Source organism: Kogia breviceps, chromosome 10 (genome assembly GCF_026419965.1).
Source record: "Kogia breviceps isolate mKogBre1 chromosome 10, mKogBre1 haplotype 1, whole genome shotgun sequence".
Taxonomy (NCBI): domain Eukaryota; kingdom Metazoa; phylum Chordata; class Mammalia; order Artiodactyla; family Physeteridae; genus Kogia; species Kogia breviceps.
This window is the reverse complement of record NC_081319.1, coordinates 85,163,463-85,179,388: the sequence shown is the minus strand read 5'-3', so window position 1 is coordinate 85,179,388 and position 15,926 is coordinate 85,163,463. Positions and strand designations below refer to the sequence as shown.

The 15,926-nt window shown below is 46.4% G+C and overlaps 1 protein-coding gene across 3 annotated transcripts; it reads left to right on the top strand.

The window, feature by feature from the left end:
* The first annotated feature begins 8,729 nt into the window (after positions 1 to 8,729).
* On the top strand, positions 8,730 to 12,358 carry LOC131763351 (BOLA class I histocompatibility antigen, alpha chain BL3-7-like). 3 transcript variants are annotated; one of them, XM_059075470.2, is made up of 8 exons: positions 8,730 to 9,036; positions 9,357 to 9,626; positions 9,828 to 10,103; positions 10,726 to 11,001; positions 11,120 to 11,227; positions 11,663 to 11,695; positions 11,836 to 11,883; positions 12,047 to 12,358. In XM_059075470.2, exons 1-8 carry the CDS (start codon positions 8,964 to 8,966, stop codon positions 12,049 to 12,051), a joined length of 1,089 nt encoding a protein of 362 aa, XP_058931453.1. In that variant the 5' UTR covers positions 8,730 to 8,963; the 3' UTR covers positions 12,052 to 12,358. The 3 variants fall into 3 exon arrangements, 2 of the variants coding, with proteins under 2 accessions (XP_058931453.1, XP_058931454.1); XR_010835125.1 differs by having other exon boundaries at positions 8,929 to 9,036; positions 11,663 to 11,883; positions 12,047 to 12,135; XM_059075471.2 differs by lacking the exon at positions 12,047 to 12,358 and having other exon boundaries at positions 8,929 to 9,036; positions 11,836 to 11,972.
* Positions 12,359 to 15,926: the final 3,568 nt, after the last annotated feature.

Below are 15,926 nucleotides of genomic sequence, written 5' to 3'. Positions count from 1 at the left end.
AGTCTGTGGCCTGAGCTCTTTCACTGACATAACAGTATTCATTAATGCATAGATATATTGGGGGAGAAGGAAAATGAGAAATTGCCAACTGCAATGCTTTCCAAGTAGAGGACTTGGGCAAATGGGGGATGAGAGGGAGAACACGAATTATTTATTTTGTATACCCTTGAGTACCTTTTCAATCCCCTTCTGTGTAGGTAAATATGCTTTCAAAAATTACATTAAAATCCCTTGCACTTGTAAAACACCTGACAGATCCTCTTCAGATCATGTATTAGGACACACATTCTCTACTTTGGCACCCAAAGTCTTTTAACTGAGCTATTCTGCCACAGAAATTCCATTACTGGAAAAGATGGGCTGGATTGTAGGGAGAATTCTGCTCACTGAAAATAGCTGAAAATGCCATGTAAAATATAAAAACCATCTTAAAAGCATCAAAGAGGTGACAAGGTCCTAATAAGTGACCACACTGAAAAAAGAAGGGAAAAATCCTGCTTGGCCTCCAAAGAAAACACGGTCCTAAGAAAAGGAGAAAAGGCTGTGTGAGTTCGCTGCCCAGAGCTCAGGCACGGAGCCCAGCACGTCCAACTCTGTGCCCACAGCTCTTCACTTTTTCTGCCCACTTGCCTTCCTTTTAAAAATTTAAACAAAGCTTTTAAATTCTTATTATGATGTATATGTACAATGTATAATATAAGACATAATGTATATTCACTGTAAAACAAGTAATAACGTGTTGAAAGTGATAAATGACAAAGTGAAAAGAATGTAATCCTCACATTTGGAGATATTTTGTTGCATTTTTCTTAGTTTCTTATACATCCTCCTGTTGTTGCCCAAGAGCTGGAAATTTCTCTAAGCTGAGCAGCCCAGACCTCAGTGGCCCCCACCCTGCACTCTCCAGATGCCATTTCCCAGTCAGCTCACTCTCACTCCCCTGAGAGGGCTATTTCTCATTTCCTCCTTTCCCCTCAGACCCCTCCACTCATCCCCCACTCCCTGTTCTTTTTTTTTTTTTTTTCCCTGTTCTTAATGATGAGCTTTTTTTGTTTTTGTTTGTTTGTTTTCGCGTTACGCAGGCCTCTCACTGTTGTGGCCTCTCCTGTTGCAGAGCACAGGCTCCGGACGCGCAGGCTCAGCGGCCATGGCTCACGGGCCCAGCCGCTCCGCGGCATGTGGGATCTTCCCGGACCGGGGCACGAACCCGTGTCCTCTGCAACGGCAGGCGGACTCTCAACCACTGCGTCACCCAATGATGAGCTTTTTTTTTTTCACTCAGAAAAAGAAAAAGGACTCAGGTGAGAATTACATCCTCCTCCTCCACTGTTCCCACATCTGCACCTGTATCCTCACCTTCCCACCAGTGATGATGGATGGTCCCCTCCTGTCTAAGGCTGCCCCTCAGAGTGGGTACAGGATCCGACTCCATCCTCCCCTGTATCATCAGTTTCCCACTCTCTACTGCTCCTTCATCCCAGCCTACAAACATGCTGCAATTCCTCCCATTAAAATTAATCAAACTAAACTAAATAAATCAAAACAAAATTCTCCCATAAACATCCACCACTCTGTATACAGTTTCTTTCCAACTACTGCTCCATTTCTATGACTCTTCTTAACAATTCCTAAGGCCAAAGACCATTCTCTCATCTACTAGGTTGTCTTTTTATTTTTAGCTAATGGATATGTGCACATAGTTTTAAAAAGTAAGATACTTCTACAAGACTTGGTATCTAGACCAATGTCCCCAATCTTCCATGTCCCCCGTCTCTTGAATCTCAGAGAGAAGCTGTTTTAGTTCTTAAGCTGATTCTCTAATTGTTTCTTCTATGTCTCTAAAAATCATGGCTTTAATACTCCTTTGCTTTCAGTTTTATGTATCATTTTTAGTTAATTGGTTTTTCTTTCACACACCCCTGTCTTCCCAAAATAGTTATAATTTATAATTATAAATCTATCAGTTTTGTAATTTTGATTAGCTCTGTGTGCAATATTTGCATTATTATGATGATGGAAATGCTAGTCACAAGTGAGCATTTAATACACTATGATTACTTTTCTTGAATGGATATTTAAAATTTCACTGGAATAAATAATATCTTATTTTTGTTGTACTCTTTTTTTTTTTTTTAGTTTATTTGCCTGCTTTGGGTCTTCATTGCTGCATGTGGGCTTTCTCTAGTTGCAGCGAGCGGGGCTACTCTTTGTTGCGGTGCCCGGGCTTCTCATTGCTGTGGCTTCTCTTGTTGCGGAGCATGGGCTCTAGATGCGTGGGCTTCAGTAGTTGCAGCAGGCGGGCTCAGTAGTTGTGGCACACGGGCTTAGTTGCTCCACAGCATGTGGGATCTTCCCAGACCAGGGTTCGAACCCTTGTCCCCTGCACTGGCAGGAGGATTCTTAACCACTTCGCCACCAGGGAAGCCCCATGTAGTACTCATTTTAAATCATTCTAAAACTCTGTGCAGAATCTAAGTCTTTCTGAATACATTCAAGCACATCAGACATTCCACCAACTTCACTTCTTTGCACAGACTCTCTCACAGCCCTCAGTGCTGCCACACGGAGACTGGTTCCCTGCACACTTGGGGCAGGGCTGACGTCCCGGATCTCCTTGCCTCATTCTGGGCAGCCCTCTGCCTCTCTCTCCTACTGTATAATTGTACAAGGCTTCCCTGTTGCCTGGATCCCATGTTTCCCTGTTGTTGCTTTTTTCCATCATTTCCCCCACACTTTGTCTAACAGTATCCTGAAGAAGGAAACATGGAAAGGAAAACATTGTAACTCTGAAATGTCTCAGGCTACCCTAGGACTTATTCTCATCTTGACTCAATATAGAACTCTGTGTTGGAAATACTGATCTTTTTCCTTAGAATTCAGAAGGCATTGCTTCACTCTCTTCTAGCCTCCAGGCCCATGTTTTTTGCCTCGTGAAGTTTTCAAGGTCTCTTCTTTTCCATCCTTTCTGCAATTTCACTGTGATGTTTCTTAGTGTCGGTCTCTTTTCATCTACTGCAGTACGAGTTTGCTTAGGCCATTCCAGATGTAAATTTTTGTCTGTAAACTCCGAGAGGTTTTCTTGAAAACATTTTTTTATTATTTCCTACTCTCCCTTATTTTTGAAACTTGTATTGCTTACTCGCTGGAATCTCTTGATTGATAGAGGAATATTCTTATAGGTCTTCTCTCCTCCTTGCCATTACTTTTCTATTACTATTACTTACTGTGAGTATGACTGTAATTTTTCAATTCATCTACTGAATTATACACTTCTATGACATTATTTTTAATTTCAAAGAGCCTTTTTGGTTCTATGATTTTATATAATTGTATAGAATTCTGTTTTTGTTTTATATACTATATATCTTTTACATCTTTCAAATATTATTGATAATAGTGGTAGGGAAGCTGTCAGGTCTCTTGGTCATCTACTTTCAGGATATCATGAACTTCACCCTCACAGCACTTAGCTCAGTAGTGATTTACATTTATCTTTGTCATTTCTGTCCATCACCACAGTGCCTGTCGCACATCACCCAGCACCTAACTGTTCTTCACTTTTTCTCCAGTGTCTCCAGATCCTGACTGAAGGTGGCCTTGAAATATACACTTCTTAACCTCTCTGAATCTCCCCTTCTGTGTCTCCTCTCTCTGAGTCTCTCTCTATGTGTCTGTACAAAGGGATCACATGTTGGGTGCCTCATGGGTTTGCTTTTTTTAAAATTAATTAATTTATTTATTTATTGGCTGCGCCAGGTCTTCATTGCGGCATGCGGGATCTAGTTCCCTGACCAGGGATTGAACCCGGGCCCCTTGCATTGGGAGCTCGGAGTCTTAGCCTCTGGACCACCAGGGAAGTCCCCTCGTGGGTTTGCTTTGAGGAATAAATTTGATCCACTATGTAAATCACATGGCATTATTGCTTTAATTCTTATTAAGTGTTCCTCTATTCATAGTTACCATCATTACAATGACTATAGCATTTAGATTGTTTCCATTGTTTGCTTTTATAAACCACAATTCAAGAAACATCCTTGAATATATATTTTTGAGAACATGTGTGATTATATTCGCAGGATAAATTTCTGAAAGAGAAATTTCTATGTCAAAATGTAAACATATTGAAGGCAACCCTCCTACACTGTTGGTGGGAATGTAAATCAGTACATCCACTAGGGAGAACAGTATGGAGGTTCATTAAAAAAGTAAACATACAAGTACCATGTGACCCAGCAATCCCAATCCTGGGCCTAGATCTGGAGAAAACCATAGTTTTAAAAGACATGTGCACCCCAACGATCATGGCAGCACTATGTACAATAGCCAAGACATGGAAGCAACCTAAGTGTATAAGGACAGATGAATGCATAATGAAGATAGGATACATATACACAATGGAATATTACTCAGCCATAAAAAGGATGAAATAATGCCATTTCCAGCTACAAGGAAGGAAGTGAAACAGGAAAAGACAAGTATCCTATGATATCACTTACAGGTGGAATCTAAAAATGGATACAAATGAACTTCTTTACAAAAGAGAAACAGCCTCACAGACTTAGAAAAGAAACTTACGGTTACCAAAAGGGAAAGGTGGTGGGCAGGGAAAAATGAGCAGGTTGAGATGAACGTATACACACTACTATTTATAAAATAATCAACAAGGACCCAGTGTATAGCACAAGGAACCCTACTCAACATTCTATAATAACCTATATAGGAAGAGAACCCAAAAAAGTACATATATACATCTATGCATAAGTGAGTCAAGTGGCTGTACACCTAAAAAAAAAAAACCCCTGCAACACTGTAAATTACCTATACACCAATACACAATAAGAAAAATTTTTAATGTAAATATACTGAAATTGAGACGTTTTGCATAGTGACCTTTAAAATTTTTGTACCAGTTTTCAATCCTATCAATCTTTATGACAGTATATTCTCCCTAAATTCCTGTCAATACTCTCCTCATACTATTATCTTTGCCAAGATGATAGATTTTAATTTATTCCCATTTCTTATTCCACATTTGCATTTTTCTTTACATTTATTTGTTATATATTTGACATTTGCATTTCTTATTTTCCAAATTGTTTTCAAATACACTTTAATTATGTTTTCTTTGGGATTTAGTTATTTTAAAACACTGAATTCAGGAAGGACAAAGCAGCCTCCAACATCAGAAACTGGTCTGACATTTACCTTAGGCCTCAGCGTTGTCAGAAGCTGGGCTGGTGCTCACCACGCAGCCGTGTTCTTCTCCTGTTGGACATATGTCACCTCACAGAACATCAACATCAGACAAGGACACCTGAGACCATGATACAGTGAGACAAAACAAGACCACGGCATCATTTTGTCCAAGCACAGACCAAACAAGGCAGCACTATGCACCTCACAATGTATCAAACCTCTCCCTGTGCTGATACCAGCAACCACGGCTTCTTTCCAATTACAGCTGCACCCTCACTCTAGTCTTTCCTCCCTACAGGGAAGATTCACTGACATGCCCAGTCATAGAATTGCCCCCACTTCCTGACAACACCCAATCTAGAGTAAGCCCCTCCTCCATACACCCTCCTCAAAATCACCCGACCAAGGCCACATCCTGTATATGTTCTATCTAGCACCTCACACTAAGACACCATGGTCCCCGATGGTGTGTCATCTCCCTCGCTGCATCCAGTAATAACTCCAACTTGTTTGCCCACACATTTGCTCCTGGTGGTCTTTGGCTGAAAAGCATTGCTACCTGTTTGTCAATGTTTTTGTCTTTGAGTTTGATAGGGGCATGTGTTAGTATCTTTGTGAATGTCTGGTTGATATAGAGAAAATTTATGATTTTTTAGTGGTTTTTCATCTTTGGGTCATACAACTCTTCATTCCCCAAATGTAAAAAATTCATGTATTTTTTTGTCTAGGAGAGGGGGGCCCAAGGGTGAAGGGAAACAGAATTGATTGAATTTGGGGGGAACGAATAGCAGGAGCAGTCAGTAAAGAATTCTAAGGTGGTGGATTCTCCTGCTTTATAATTTTACAAGTATGTACAGGTCCTACAAGGTATTTGATATATGTTGTGTTCAGTGAATACTATCTCTTGGGCTAAGTGAGGACTTCAGTGTCTGCTTATATTTACCAGGTTAATGAAAAGAACAACAAGAGCTCAAGGTTATAAAGACAAGAATTAGCTCCAGCAGTGGGCAGTTTGGAACACATATGACCTTAAGGTGATAAACCACAGTGTCCTTAATGTCTGAACAGTCTAGTCGTTAAAATACATGTTAATGAAACTTTCTGCACATGCTACATTTTAAAGATATATCCAAGGCCCACATAGACAAATCCATGATTTCCATATGAAGGTTCTTTTAATATGCATCAACCTATGAGTCACACAGTATCTTTTTGGGGGAAGAGACTGGAAATTAAGAACATTATAGATATGCAATGCCCAATAGGCTAGCTACTAGTCACATATGGCTATTTAAACTAAATTAAGGTGCTCAGCACAATAGCCACGTTTTTCTTTTTTTTTCGGTACGTGGGCCTCTCACTGTTGTGGCCTCTCCCATTGCGGAGCACAGGCTCCGGACGCGCAGGCTCAGCGGCCATGGCTCACGGGCCCAGCCGCTCCGTGGCATGTGGGATCTTCCTGGACCGGGGCACGAACCCTCATCCCCTGCAACGGCAGGCGGATTCTCAACCACTGTGTCACCAGGGAAACCCCAATAGCCACTTGTGAGGTGCTAAATAGCGACCTGTAGCTAGTGGCTACCTGATTTTGACAGTACAGATATACAAAAATTCCTTCACCACAGAACATTCTATAGGACAGGACTGCTCTTCATGCTTTCTGGGCCTTAAGTCAGATATACTGGACCCATGAAAGGGCCAATATTATTTCTCTTAGAGATGATGTCAGGTTTCTGTCTGGGATATGAATACATACTTAGCTGGTGTGTAACAAAACCAAACTAGGTTATGAGTGGGTATGGTGCCTTCAGGCACAAACTGTTTCCAGGTCCAAAGGGGAAACACCTGTCCCCCTACCTCCCTTCCCAGACTGAGGACACTCTCTGCGATCCGTTTCCAAGGGGTGAGTTCTCTCCTAGAGGACCCCAGGGGCAGGGACCTCAGCTAAGTGTGGGGAGGCAGGGAGTCCAGCTCAGGGAGAGGGCTTCTCCAAAACGAAGAGGAGGCAAAGGCAAGGGTCAGTTGGGAGATTTTCCCAGGTTTATTTGAAAAGCAGTTCTCAGAGTGTGATGTGTGGAACCCTTGAAGTCACTGAGACCCTTTCATGAGATCCATGAGGTGAAACCTACTTTCATAGCATTACTAAGATATTGCTTGACTTTCCACTATGTTGACATTTGCTTTGAGGTATAACTTAGCAGTGATGGAGACTACTGTAGCAAACTGCAATATAATTATTTTCACCACAAACTTACTTGCAGAAAAAAGAAAGCAGGTTTGCTTTAAAACATTCTGGTTGATGCATTACAAATTTTTAACTTTCCTTAATAAGCTATAATGGAAAAGAAAATGCAAAAGAATGTGTATACACATGTATAACTGAATCACTTTGCTGTATAGTAGAAATTAACACAACATTGTAAATCAACTATACCTCAAAAAATTTTTTTTAAATAAATAAAAGTTCTTTTGTTTCCTAAATCATCCTTAAATCCACTTCTTTTTTCTTTTTTTGGCCACACCCCACATTATGTGGGATCTTAGTTCCCTGAACAGGGGTTGAACCCTTGAACCCAGGCCATGGCAGTGACAGCTCTGTCCTAACCACTGGACTGCCAGAAAACTCCCTTATTCCACATTTTAAAAGTATCTTCTAAGATGACATGGGAAGTACCCATCAAGCCCTTCTGCTACATTCCAAAGTACTATGTCGCAAGGAAAATAATTTGTGTGACCTGAACTACCCTCTTCTTCATGGAATACAATGTTTACTTGAAAGAACGACTGACACTGGAAGTTCTACATAACTTAGTGAAACAACGTACGACTTTAAAAAAAATCTTACGTTAGTACAAGAGACATTAAATGTGCAAAATAGGGTTATGGATTTTAATGTAACAGAATAGGAAATATTCAATGGTATTGTTTCAGGTCCACTTTGAAAATAACCTTTGAGAACCTACCACTTGTGTAGTTTTAGTTTTGTATCAAAGACTAACATCCATGACTATCTGAAAAGGTTATTAAAAATACCACTCCTATATATGTGTGGGCCTTTTTATTTTCATAGACTTCAATCAAAATAACAGATTCAATGCAGAAGCAAACATGAACATCCAGGGTCTTCTAATGAGACAGACAAGAAAGAGAGAGACTTGCAAAAATTATAAAAATCTGAAAAGTTCCACTTTTCCCACTACCGTCTTTATTTTGGGAAGTAGTTATTTTTCATATTAAATCATGGGTTATAATATTATTTTAAATAAATTAATTTAAAAATTTTAAGCTCCATATTTCTACTTTGGAAAGTATCGATAGAAGTATCCACATAAACAAAATTATCTTTGGGGTCGTCACTAGTTTGTAAGACTGTATACATATTCTGACCACAATGTTGTGAAAATCGCTGACTACACAGTCCCTAGGCCAGGACTCAGGGAGACAGTGTGACAAAGAGCTCTCGGTGCAGGAGGGGAGGGATCAGGCAAAGTCCCAGGTCCCGGGAGGGGCAGCCTCTCAGGCTCTCAGGGTGTCAGGCGGTCTCTGGGACGGGGACGCTCCGTAGTGGGGATTCCCTGTCTCCCCGAGTTTCACTTTCTCTCTCACAACCTGTGTCGGGCCCTCCCGCACGGACACTCGTGACGCGGCCTCACTTCTCACTCCCATTGCGTGTCCGGTTTCTGGAGAAGCCAATCAGCGTCCCCGCGGTTCCCAGTTATAAGGTCTCCACCGACGCGCCTCACTCCGTTTCTGCCCAGACCCCGCGGATGCTGGTCATGGCGCCGCGAACCCTCCTCCTGCTGCTCTTGGGGACCCTGGCTCTGACCGAGACCTGGGCGGGTGAGTGCGGGGTCGGGAGAGAACGGCCTCTGCGGGGAGGAAGAGGGGACCTCGGGGGTCAGGGAGGCGGGACTCCCAGGGAAGGAGCCACGCCGCCGCCCCCGGCCCAGACCCTTGCCCTCACCCCGGTCCCAGCCTGTCCCTCCCTTGCTTCCCGCCCGCTCTTCTCTCCCCCCGAGGTGCCGGCCCTTCTCCGACCTCCACACCTTTTCCGTCTCACGAGCCCCTCGCCCCTTTCCCCTCCCGGCCCCGTCACCTCGGACCCGGGGACCCGCACCGGGAGGAGGGTCGGACCGGGTCTCACCCCTCCTCGCCCCCAGGCTCCCACTCCCTGAGGTATTTCTACACCGGGGTGTCCCGGCCCGGCCAAGGGGATCCCCGCTTCTTAATCGTCGGCTACGTGGACGACACGCAGTTCGTGCGGTTCGACAGCGACGCCCCGAATCCGAGGATGGAGCCGCGGGCGCCGTGGGTGGAGCAGTTGGAGCAGGAGTACTGGGATCGGGTGACGCGGATCTCCAAGGAATCGGCACAGATTTCCCGAGTGAACCTGAACACCCTGCGCGGCTACTACAACCAGAGCGAGGCCGGTGAGCGACGCGGGCCCGCGTCCGGGTCACGACCCCCATCCCCAGGGACGGGCCGGCGTCGCCCCGAGTCTCCGGGTCCGAGGGTCACCCCAACATTGCGGGACCCGCCCGGCCCCCCGACTCGGGAGGAAACGGCGGGACTTTACCCGGTTTCATTTTCAGTTTGGGTTTAATCGCTGCGGCTGGTCGGGGCGGGGTCAGGGTCTCACACCTTCCAGGTGATGTACGGCTGCGACGTGGGGCCAGACGGTCGCTTCCGCCGCGGGTACACACAGTACTCCTACGACGGCGCTGATTACATCACGCTGAACGAGGACCTTAGCTCCTGGACCGCGGCCGACGCGGCGGCTCAGATCACCAAGCGCAAGTGGGAGGGGAAGAGTGTTGCGGAGCAATTCAGGATCTACGCGGAGGGCACCTGCGTGGAGTGGCTCCTCAGATACCTGAAGACCGGCAAGGACACGCTGCAGCGCGCAGGTACCAGGGGCCGCGGGGCCTCCCTGGTCTCCCCTCGGGCTGGAGCTGGCTTCCCACAAGGGGAGGAAATGGGGTCCCTGTGGGAACACTGCCCCAACTTCTTGTTGGGAGAGGGAGGAATCCAACCAGGTTTTCATATTCTGTAGAAGACAATGACTCGCTGGTGGCCTCACTTCTTTGAAAGGCAGTTAAGGAACCCAGTCTCTTTGGGGAAGAAACAGGAAACCAAACCGGAAATAACTGACCAGCGGCGCCCTTTGACCCTGACCCCCATCTTGTGAACCACGACTTTCTCTCTCAAGACCTGTTCTCAGCCTGAGAACATCTTAGGAGGCCTGACTCCAGCTTTTCTGAGGCATTCAGCCTCCCCCAAAGTCAGGACCATTGCTCTGTATTCTCCCCTTTACATGGAGCCTCCTACCTTGGCTTTCATCCTTATTCTAGAACTTTCCAAGGACTGGGAGATTTTTCCCAGACCCCGGAGTCCAGGCTGGTGTCTGGTGTTTTTGCTGCTTCTTTTCAAACCTGTTGTGCTGTCCATTCTCAGGATGGTCACATGATGCTGCTTCAGTGTCCCATGAAGGTAACACTAAGTGTGAATTTTCTAATTCTTTCTCCTCAGACCCTCCAAAGACACACGTGACCCATCACCCCATCTCTGACCGTGAGGTCACCCTGAGGTGCTGGGCCCTGGGCTTCTACCCTGAGGAGATCTCACTGACCTGGCAGCGTGATGGGGAGGATCAGACCCAGGACATGGAGCTTGTGGAGACCAGGCCTTCAGGGGACGGAACCTTCCAGAAGTGGGCGGCCCTGGTGGTGCCTTCTGGAGAGGAGCAGAGATACACGTGCCATGTGCAGCACGAGGGGCTTCAGAAGCCCCTCACCCTGAGATGGGGTAAGGAGGGAGATGGGGGGTGGAGCTTCCTCTCAGATAAAGCAGGAGCCCTTCTGGACACGTTCAGCAAGGTTGGGATTCAAGCCTGAGGTCAGGGCCCCTTCCCTTTCCTCCACAGAACCTCCTCAGCCCACCGTCCTCATCATGGGCCTCATTGTTGGCCTGGTTCTCTTGGTCATTGGAGCCGTGGTGGCTGGAGTTGTGATCTGGTGGAAGAAGCACTCAGGTAGGTACGGGAGGGAGGGATCTGAGTTTTCTTGTCTCACTGGGGAGTTTCAAGCCCAGGTAGAAGCTTGCATGCGTTTTTATTTGGCAGTACCAGTCAGAAATATTGCTTGCCAGTCTGGAGGCTGGCACTTATCCTTTTGTAAAGCACGTGGAAATGAAAGACAGATTTTTTTCACCTTCATAATTCCAGTTGGGGACCAGATTACCAGCACTTGAAGGTCACAGAGGGAAAGTCCCTGCTGAGGACAGACCCCCAGGAGGGAAGAAGTTGATTCAGTCCCTCCACATCTCCTTTCTTCATGTTCCTGATCCTATCATGGGTTTTGGTCAACAGTTCTGGAAAGTTCTCTGTGGTGCAGGACTAGGGGGTTCCTCTAGGATCTCACAACTCAGTCTTCTCCCTGGCCTCTCACGTGATGTTTTCTTCTTACAGGTAAAAAAGGAGGGAGCTACGCTCAGGCTGCAAGTAAGTGTGGAGGGCGTGTGATTCCTGAGACCCTTGAGTGGGTGCAGACAGGAGGCCATGTGGGGCTCACCCTCCTAAAGGTCCTTCTCTAGTTTCTCTCCTGTGGGATCTGACCACGTCCTGGTTTTGTTCTCCCCCAGGCAGTGACTGTGCCCAGGGCTCTGATGTGTCTCTCATGGATCCAAAAGGTGAGACCCTGGAGGACCTAGATTGGGAGAGGTGTTGGGGCCGAGGGGATGCCCCGGGTAGTGGGAATCTTTGAGTGGGACATTTGAGCATGTGGGGGGCTGTTGGGAAGGTCAACACTTACATGACTGACCTGAGTTTGTTCATGATTATTTTCTTTCACAGTGTGAGACAGCTGCCTCGTGGGGACTGAGTGATGCACGGTCCCACTTTGTGGCTTCAGATCCCGTGACTCCTCTTTCTGCAGCTGCATCTGAATGTGTCTGTGTTCCTCGTAGCATAAAGTGAGGAGGTGGAGAGACTGGCCCACCCCTGCCCACCACGACTCCTTCCCACCCTGACCTGTGTTCTCATCCCTGATCCACTTGCTTGTTCCAGCAGAGGCAGGGCTGGGCCACCTCCATCCCTGTCTTAACTTCATGTTGCACTGAGTAATAATGTGTTACTTGCGTGTTGGAAATAAAATCTATATATGAATTTTGTTTTTTTCTAATTTCTGCCATGAGGGGTTGGTGGGATAATAAAGGAGAGGATTCCTAAAGTTTGAGAGAGGAAATAAATGGAAGCAGTGAGAACCTTCCAGAATCTGTGTGCTTGCTGTGCTGAATCTGCTGCAGGCGGGACAGGAGGAGGTGTGAGGAGTTGAGCATGGACGCGGCCTCTGCCCACTCCGTGCTCACTGCATCGTGGGCTTTGATGTGGTCACTGCTCTGCTAGGTCATCTTCACTGTTCGTTTGTCCTCGTCACTTCAGTAGAACCGTGTCCCACCAGGACCTGTGATCTCAGAGGCTCAGAAATCACCTGGGCCTTGTACTGTCTCCTGGACTGTGGGCAGCAAGGGCTTCCTGTAACCAGGTAGCCTTGGCTCGGGCCTTGCTCCCATCCTCGGACCCTGTCTTTATCGTGTGTGTTTATATTTTGCTTATTTAGTTGTTGCTGTTGTTTTTGGAATAATGACTTGTTTTTCATGTGCAGAGTTCTGGTCTCATTCTTCTCTGGGTGTCCCCATCTCTGAGAGCAGCAGGAGTCAGACATGTCCCCACAGCCAAGGGGGCCCTGCACACAGGATTCTCAGTAGTATCAAGAGAGCAATTTTCAGCCTCATCCAGCTCTTGCCCTCCTTCTAGAGATGTTTGCTGGATTCTTCTTTCCAACTTTTCCCCATCCTTTAAAAGGAACCAGATTCTGGAATTAGCAAAGAGAAGGGACCCAATAGTCTCTCATCTTGACTTAATTCTTGCTGGGTTTCTCTCTTGTCTGCAGCCTGGCCCCTTTTCTGCCCTTAGATCTTCTAAGCCTAGTGCTGACTCCAATCCAAACAGATGGATTTAGAAAGCAGAGTGTAACAGAGTCATGGTACGTTGGAATATAGGACACATAACTGCAGGATATTCTTTTCTGAAGAGAGAAGGAGCGTGGTGTGTGGTGTGCAGACTGATTGGTGTGGGAGGGAGGGGCGATCAACCCTTGTGAGAAAAGTACAGGCGGCATTGATGTCATTGCGAATGGATGTTGCGCTGTAGCTGCCACAAGACAGCATGAGGCCTGAGGTCACGTTAATAAAGACACTGTCTCTAGAATAGGGAGGTGCTCTACACTGATCATTCATTCAATTGATAATTTGTGTGCCAGATACATGACACACTATTTTTGCATCTAGGAAACCTCAGGGAACTAACAACAGACAAAACTTGTCAGTCATGTGGAGTATATGTTCTAGGGAAAAGGGCAGAGTGTGCAGTATGAGACTAGCAAGTGAGGGAAGTGTTTACATTAAAAGTTGGTAAGTGCTTTGAGGAAGGTGACCCAGCATGTAAGTGTGTGGGGACAGGGATGATGTCTGTTTTACTAGGGTGGTCAGTGCGGGCCTCATTGAGAAGGTGACCTTTGAGTAAAGATGCGAAGGACAGGAAAGAATGTCCACGAGGATGTCTGGGGCAAGTTCTCTCCAGGCAGGGGAGCCTCCAGTGCCAGTGCACTAGGGCAGGAGAGTGTCTGCGTGTTCAAGGAAGAGTGAGGAGGCCATCGTAGCTGGAGGAGAGAGGAACTGAGATGAGATCCACTGTCCGGACAGATCATATAGACCTAGACAATATTGCAAGGGTTTTGATTTCGTCTGAGTAAGATGCGGAGTTTACAAGGTGGTTTGAACAGAAGATTGACCTGGTGTGACTACTCTCGAGCAACATCTGGCTGCTGGACAGAATCAGGAGGTGAAGGGCAAGAGATTCCATAGAGGAAACTGTAGGAAATGGTGCAGTGTCCAGGCCGGAGATGCTGGTGCTTGTCTGAGGTGTGAGCAGGGAAGGTAATAGTAACTGATTGGATTCTGGATATATTCTGAAAGTGGCGTTTTACAGCAATTCCTAATGGATTAAATTTGGGTTATAAGAAAGCAGAATGAAGGAAGACCCCAAACTTTGAGATTTGCAAGTAGACATGTGGGGCACCTTCCGCAGAAATGGGGAGACTCTGGAAGCAACATATTTGAGGAGGCGGCAGCATTGGCATTCGGTTTAGGAAAGTGCAAACTGAGTCTGGGGTTCAGGTGAGATGACTTGGCTGGAGAAAGAGTTGGAGGAGGTGACACCCTATAAATGAGGTTTAAAGCTTTGAGAACAGATGAGGTCACCAGGGGAGAATTGGCTACAGAAGAGGAAGGACAAGGAGTGAACCCTGGATCCCCCAGCGCTATGCGATCTGATCAGACCACACACCCGAGCAGACCGCACGGTTCTGAACACCATGTCCAAATGGCAAAGAGACCTGGGGGTCCTGATCTTCCTTGTGCATCACCTGCACACCTCAGGTGGAAGGGAGCGTGAGAATCTGCATTTCAAACAAGTTTGGTGCTGATGTTGCTGGTCTTCAGATCACACATTTAGTAGCAACAATGTAGACCAGGATTCCCACGTGGCTGTGCATCTGCCTCACCTGTAGGGCTTGTTCATAAGGGATTCCTGGACTCCATGCCCACATTCTGAGATGGTGGGTCAGGAAGAGGCCTGAGTACTTTGTAACAATCCCTACAAGCAGTCCTGAGGCTCAGGCAGCTTGGAATCCACTGAGGTCAGGGGTCAGAGAGTAATCAGGGTGGGGAGGGGTTTTAAATCCGCATTGCAATGTTTTTTCCCTAGGAAGAAAAAGGACATTTTCTGGGAGATACATGTTTTCTCTCCCATGCAGTATAGCAAGGTGGAAAATGTAAGAAGCAGTTATCCGCTCAGCATAAAGAAAAGCTCTTGAGGGCTTCCCTGGTGGCGCAGTGGTTGAGAGTCCGCCTGCGGATGCAGGGGACACGGGTTCGTGCCCCGGTCCGGGAAGATCCCACATGTCGTGGAGCGGCTGGGCCCGTGGACCACGGCCGCTGAGCCTGCGTGTCTGGAGCCTGTGCCCCACAAGGGGAGAGGCCACAGCAGTGAGAGGCCCGCGTACCACCAAAAAAAAAAAAAAAAAAAAAAGAAAAGCTCTTGAGTTGCTAACAGGGTAGACCTAAATTTTCTCCACACACACGAAAAAGGTGATTATGTGGCATGATACAGTTGTAAGCTAATGCTACGGTGGTAATTATTTTGCAATATTAAGTGTATCAAGTCAACAAGTTGTACACCATAAACTTACTCAATATTGTAGATCAATCATATCTCAATAAAGCAGCGGGGAAGAGTCTCTGAATCCCTGCTCTCTCAGAGTTTCGCTACATGGTATTCTCATGCAATTCTTTATGGGCAAAAAAGGTTTCAAATGGTTCTAAATGGAACGAGCCGGGGGTGGGGGGAAGAGAGCTTGATTGTAGTTTTGTTTTATTTCAGGAAAAAGCCACAGAACAGCCCTGAGACTACACAGCCAGGAACAGAAACCACAATCCCACCCAGGTTGGGGCCCACAGAGGAACCCCTGCCCCTTCAGGTGGGCACAGATGCCACTGTTCACAGCACTGTCAGCCCTGATGCTGGACAGCGCACCCTCCGGCTAGGCCTGCTGTCTCTGCTGCTCCTGACAACTGGATGGCACTACTGCCACCTCTGCCACATGTGCCAAAGC